Source organism: Humulus lupulus, chromosome 1, assembly GCF_963169125.1.
Source record: "Humulus lupulus chromosome 1, drHumLupu1.1, whole genome shotgun sequence".
Classification (NCBI taxonomy): domain Eukaryota; kingdom Viridiplantae; phylum Streptophyta; class Magnoliopsida; order Rosales; family Cannabaceae; genus Humulus; species Humulus lupulus.
In genome coordinates this window covers 12,254,043-12,260,473 of record NC_084793.1, presented here as the reverse complement: position 1 = coordinate 12,260,473, position 6,431 = coordinate 12,254,043, and the positions used below count along the sequence as shown (strand labels likewise).

Genomic DNA, 6,431 nt, shown 5'->3' with positions numbered 1-6,431 from the left:
ATATATTTGGCCTACTTTTTGCATTTGTACTCTAATGCACAAGGTACAAACTAGCTAAAAAAAATCAATATAGCTATTAATATTTATTGAAAGTATACAAAAACAATTAATTTTTTTTATTAAAAGATAAATTAAAAGTTAAAAAATTATTAATTTGGATTAATGAGTGGGCCAATATTTATTGTTGGCCAATATTAACCCATGTTAGAGCATCTTTAATGGAGTGACAAATTGGTGATGCATTGCTAAAATATAGCTCATTTTAGAAAAAACTTACTTCGATGGTGTGCCAAATTTAGCACATGCTAAAGTTGGGCCAAATTTTGCGCTGAATATAGCATGGTACATATTTTGTATCAATAGATGCTACACTTTTTATTTACCTTTATATAATTTATATTATTTAAGTATTATTTTTATCCACTTGCATTAAATGCTATACTTTTTACATTAATATTTTAGCATTATCCTATATTATCAACAATAAAATATAAAGAAAAAAGATTACTTTTACAACAATTTTTACAATTGTACATTGAAGCATAATGCTAAAAATTGTGCTAAATATATAATATTATTGACTTTTTGTGTCAAATATAATACATTATTTATTTACATCTCCCATTGGAGATGATCTTATATTTTGTGGCAAATTTGACACAACTTTTAGCATCTGCCAAATTTGACACATATTTTAGACTATTATTGGATTTCAATTTTATGAAAGTAGGTTAAAAAATGACTATACTCAATTTTTATAGCACTCCATTCCTGATGATCTTAGTAATAAGTTATTTTTTTATTTATTTATTTTACTTTTTGATATAGTTAGAAATTGAACCCTGCTTTATTTCCACAAACTCACATGTTGAACCACTTGAGCTAGCAATAATAAATAATAAATATAATTAGTGGAGAAAACTTGGCAAGGAAAGATATATGTGATATGTTGGTCTAACTTGTGTTGTGTGTACTGTGTACAACTATATCATTGCAATATTATATGTAAAACTTAGAAAGTTAAACTAAGAAGGAGTATATGACACGTGTAGGTACGTGGGAGTAAGACTAAGATTTTTCCTACTTATAAATACATAAACATAATAGTTTATTATTATTGAGCAAAGGACGAAACCAAAAACATCGGTTTCAAACCCATTCCCCACCAAAAATTTAACTCACACACCTACACTACACTACTTCCACTACCTGCCACTAAACCCATGCAACTCACCTATCTCCGACATCTCCAATTTTATTACCTCACCACATACCTCCTTCCACCACCCCTCTCCCAAAACCTATTTCACTCCTCTCTCTCTCTCTCTCTCTCTCATTCATTGCCAGTCTCATTTTAACACCACGCTGACTCACACCCAGAGTAGCTGGACCATCACCAAATGATATGTGACCCACTTTCGGTTGGCTCTGTTAGATTGTTTTTCTAATGGAGATTTGGTAGTGGGTGAATAGTTTGGAAATGGGTCGAGATGGGTTTTTAGTTTCGTCGGAGAGCCAGGCTTCTCTGGTGAAGAAAACGGCGGTTTCTTCCAGCTGGGTCTTGCTGGACCAGTCTGGGAAAGGTACTATATTGGATATGGACAAGTTTGCCATTATGCGCCGAGTTCATATAAACGCTAGAGATCTTCGAATTCTAGATCCCCTGTTATCATATCCTTCGACGATTTTAGGCAGAGAAAAAGTTATTGTACTCAATTTGGAGGTAAATTATACTAATTTCTTTCTTGGGTATAATTTAATTTTTCTTTTGGTTTTATTTTTAACAAATTTATTATTATTTTATTTTATTTTCCGGGTATTGTGTTCCAGCACATCAAAGCAATTATCACAGCACAGGAGGTAATTCTTTATCGTACCACTACCAGTTGCCTAATTGGCTTCTTTTTTGTTTTGTTGGATTATTATAAAAATTATATTATTGGGTGCTATTATATTTCTTTTGAATAATTTTGAGTACTATTACTTACTTTGTCTGTATCTCTCTGTGTGAACACCAATATAGAAAATTATTGAGGTGGGGTCTTCTTAGTGCTTGTTTTCCAATTGAACAGTTCAATCTTTTGAGTTATGTGATTGTTGAAAAATAAAAGTTCTGAGTTATATGTTGCATATTTAGAGTGCTTTTCTAGTAAAATGAACTGTACTGAACTTAGAGACAAAACATTTGGTATAGGTGCTGCTTAGAGATCCATTCGATGACAATGTAATCCCCATTGTAGAGGAACTTCAAAGACGGTTACCCTTAACAAGCGCCAGTCCCAAAGGCCATGGTGAAGAAGAAGAGCAAGCCTCAGGGGCTCGAGATGAAACCGAAACCAGCGAAGAAAATGGTATGCCAATCCAAAGCGAAATTGTGCTTTTATGCTTAGTTCCTTGTCTAGTTTTTGTGTGTTGCATTGAACCTTGAATGTTGGCATTGCTAGAACAAGTGTTAGAATACTTATATAGTGCTTTCTTTTTATATTAAGCTACTTGTGCTTTCTTGTTATCATTTTAGATAATCGCTTGAGCTTAATATTTCTGATAGTTTTGGATACCTTGAGTCGTGCAATGCAGAGTTTCCATTCGAATTTGTGGCCTTAGAAGTTGCATTGGAAGCTATTTGTAGTTTTCTTGATGCTCGCACAAGAGAATTGGAAGCGGAAGCTTATCCAGCTTTAGATGAGCTGACCTCCAAGGTAACAGAAAGTAGTTCTTTTGCCCAAAACATAAGAAGTTAAATATATGTGACCATAATTTATGTTCCATTTTGAAAGGTTTTTAGCCTAAGCTCTTTCTGGCCTATGAGTGTATTCCATTGCCAGAGCCAAACCGATCGTTTTCTTAAGTTATGAACAATAGAGTTGTCTAAAATGATAGTGGGAGTTGTAAAAAATTGTAATGCATGATTCTGATTGCATAGCATGATTATAATATAAACTGCAAAAATACTCTGTTTGTTCAAACAGATTTAAAAACGCTATGTGAGCAAAAAGATTGAAAGATTTTTCGAGTAAAACACGTTTTATGAAGTGAAATTTAATGCTATTGTAGTCTAAAGCCTTAAATATTTTCTTAGTGTCTGGTGTAATTATTATTACTATTATTACTGGAGGAAAATTATTTCAAACATGTATCTTTGTTTTTGAGATAGTAATTTTAGTTACATGCAGATTAGCAGCCGCAATTTGGATAGAGTGCGTAGACTAAAAAGTTCAATGACAAGATTGACAAATCGGGTCCAAAAGGTATGTTGAATGATTAATCTTAAAGAAATTTTATTTGCTTAATTGGTTGACCATTAGACTTGTTCAACACAACTGTATGTAGGCCATCTTTTTCATGACTTTTGTAGAAGTATCTAATTTGCTATATGGTTTGAGCAATTCTTATAAAAATAAGCATAAACATATCTGGAGACAAATCAAACATTACAAGAAGCACAACATCAGTATTTTTAGGTCATGTTTGGAATGTGAAATTGGATTGGATTAAAAAATATAAGGTAACAAACATAAAAGAATGAACAAAATAATCATTTCCGAATAATAAATTAGAAGGAAACAAGTTGGATATAAAGTTGTAATTTTTTTTTCTTATCATTGAAATATATGAAGACGAGGATTAGATAGATTGAAATGATCTCAAGTTTTTTAATGGGATTAAGTTATCCCTTAGGGAATTATTTAGATTATTGAATTGGTTGTTTTGAAGAGATGAAAATGATCTAATCTTATTTAATTCTACTTTCCAAACCTGACCTTATAGAATATGGTAAGACTAGCTATAAACTCCTTGGTTTTCAGGTAAGGAAACCTGACCTTATAGAATATGGTAAGACTAGCTATAAACTCTGTGGTTTTCAGGTAAGGGAGGAACTAGAACAACTTCTGGACGACGACGATGATATGGCAGACCTTTACTTGTCAAGAAAGTTGCTTGCGACGTCTTCACCAGGGAGCGGATACGGTGCTCCAAATTGGTTTTGCAACTCTCCTACAATAGGCTCAAGGATATCCAAAACAAGTCGGACGAGTAATGTAACCATTCAAGAGGAGAATGATGTTGAGGAGCTTGAAATGCTGCTCGAGGTTACACCATAAAATTATTTTTCATGGTTGATTGTCACACTAAAACTAAGATTTCTGAGCTCTGAAATACTCTCATTGTCATCCATCTCAGGCATATTTTATGCAAATTGACGGGACACTAAACAAGTTGACAACGGTATGCAGTGTTCCATTTTTGTGCAAAGGTTAAAATTATTCATTTGATTGGCCAGGAAATGAGAATGAAATGTGTGATTATGTCTTAAAATTACAGCTGCGTGAATACATTGATGACACAGAAGATTACATCAATATCCAGGTAAATTCGAAAAGATCATTCATGAACTAAGTACTTTGCTAATTACTATCAAGTATGCACTTAATGCAGCTTTACAATCACATTGCAGCTCGACAATCATCGAAATCAGCTTATTCAGGTAATGTTCTTCTCATCTGGATCCAATTAGAATGCTTAATTTTATAACATGAACACTGAATCAAGTAATATAATGGAAAACAAATATTGATGATGCAGCTAGAGCTTTTCCTATGTTCTGGAACTGTTTGTTTGTCTGTGTATTCTTTGGTGGCTGCGATATTTGGCATGAACATCCCTTATACTTGGAAGACAGGTCATGGCTATGTCTTTAAATGGGTACGTTATACATTATTACAACATAAATTTACCAAGGTTGTTACTATATACACACCCAAATTTCTAAATAACTCACTTATAGAAATAAAAATAAAAAGAAAAATAAAGAGTACTTCTATTTTTTATACACACCCTAATTTCCTTCATAATTTTTAAAATTTCTTTGATACACCTACAAATTAGGTGCAAATTGCCCATTAATAATTAATATTTTTTTTATCTTTATAATTTATTGTTTAACAAAATTAAAACATCTTTCACATTCCTAATTAAAAAATAATAATTTAAAAAAAAACTTGATCACAATTGTTAATTTTGCCTTTTTAAGTCGTAATAAGAACAAAATATAATCATCAATCATTTATATTAAAAACAAATTATATTACTAGAATCAAAATCATTTATAAAATTAAATATTTAATTTTCATGATAATAAATATTAAAGTATGTAGTTGTTTTTATTAAAAATGGTAAACTAATTAATATGTAAGTGGTATATTAATTTTTTTTTGAAGGTGTGCTAAAAAAATAGGACTTTAACATTTCTCAAAATTTATGAGGATATTTAGGTTAATTTATTAAAATAATATATTTAATGATAATTAATTAATTAATTAAAAAGGATGAGAAGAGAAAGAAGAAGTGTCAATAGTGACATTAGAAATCGTTTCTATTTTACGCCCTTTTTATTAACAAATAAGATTGAAATAAAATTTGCACATCATTTACTAAAAATTAAAAATTAAAGTTTTTTAAATGACATACTTAAAATATTCTTGGTAAAATACAATCTCACATATAAAATTTATGAAAATTAAAATAAATTTATTTATATACCATATGATTTTTCAAAATTTATATTATTATGTTGTCATATAATTTTAAGAGATTAGACTCAATTTAAAGAAAAAAAATAGAATTAATTGTATTAAAAATTGAATGTACCAAGCTTAGTTTTTATAAATGGGGTTATTGATTTAAAGTTGTATATTTTAGTCATTTTACTTAAAATTAATATGTAATAATTTTTTTTAGGGTTAAATTTTTAAAAATATTTTTTTGTTTATGTAAATTAGGTGGTCATCCTCACCGGAATACTTAGTGGCTCTATTCTTGTATCAATAATTTCATATGCTCGACACAAAGGTCTTCTTGGATCTTAAATAAGTACAGTTGATTGAATAAATAGAAATATACAGATTACTTATGCCTTTATTTTTGCATTTATATTTACAAATAAATGTATTATTTTCAAAAATTCTATATTAAATTTGTTTATTTTTACAAAAATAAATATTTATGAATATTCTTATAAACTATGTTGTTCACATCATCATCAGATAAGAGATTAAGGCTTATATATATTTGGTTACTCTTATACTTAACTTAAGAAAATAGCTTATTAGATTAATTTAAATTTATGTTAGTTTCTTTATATAGAATTAAGTGTGCAAATATCACCCCTTCCAATACATTTATATCACTCATAAAATTAAGATATCAATTTTAAGAAATTAAATTATACAAAATATATGTAGAGTATGCTTTTCTTCTCTATATATAATATTAGATCAATTTTTTTTTTTATAAATAGTACAATATAGGAGTGAAAAAGAAGTTTGTTCATTTTTATAAATGGGCAATTTTGCACTTCACAAAAATTGAAAAATATGTGAAAATAAATTATAAATTTTAATATGGGTTTTTTAGAAAGGGAGTGAGAAAAA

At 29.3% G+C, this 6,431-nt stretch overlaps 1 protein-coding gene across 1 annotated transcript; it reads left to right on the top strand.

Annotated features, from left to right (window-relative positions):
* The first annotated feature begins 1,149 nt into the window (after positions 1 to 1,149).
* Positions 1,150 to 6,062, top strand: LOC133785599 (magnesium transporter MRS2-I-like). Its single transcript, XM_062224819.1, has 11 exons — positions 1,150 to 1,723; positions 1,831 to 1,860; positions 2,195 to 2,351; positions 2,578 to 2,699; positions 3,174 to 3,248; positions 3,867 to 4,091; positions 4,183 to 4,227; positions 4,324 to 4,368; positions 4,457 to 4,486; positions 4,585 to 4,704; positions 5,781 to 6,062. The coding sequence occupies exons 1-11, from the start codon at positions 1,481 to 1,483 to the stop codon at positions 5,865 to 5,867; spliced, it is 1,179 nt and encodes a 392-aa protein (XP_062080803.1). The 5' UTR covers positions 1,150 to 1,480; the 3' UTR covers positions 5,868 to 6,062.
* The last annotated feature ends 369 nt before the right edge of the window (positions 6,063 to 6,431 follow it).

Excerpts from the sequence above, each read along its gene's own strand:
- LOC133785599 (XM_062224819.1), top strand. The coding sequence starts at position 1,481 with ATGGGTCGAGATGGGTTTTTAGTTTCGTCGGAGAGCCAGGCTTCTCTG. Across the intron at positions 4,228-4,323 it reads CACTAAACAAGTTGACAACG|CTGCGTGAATACATTGATGA; the intron begins GTATGCAGTGTT and ends TTAAAATTACAG. Across the intron at positions 4,705-5,780 it reads ATGGCTATGTCTTTAAATGG|GTGGTCATCCTCACCGGAAT; the intron begins GTACGTTATACA and ends TATGTAAATTAG.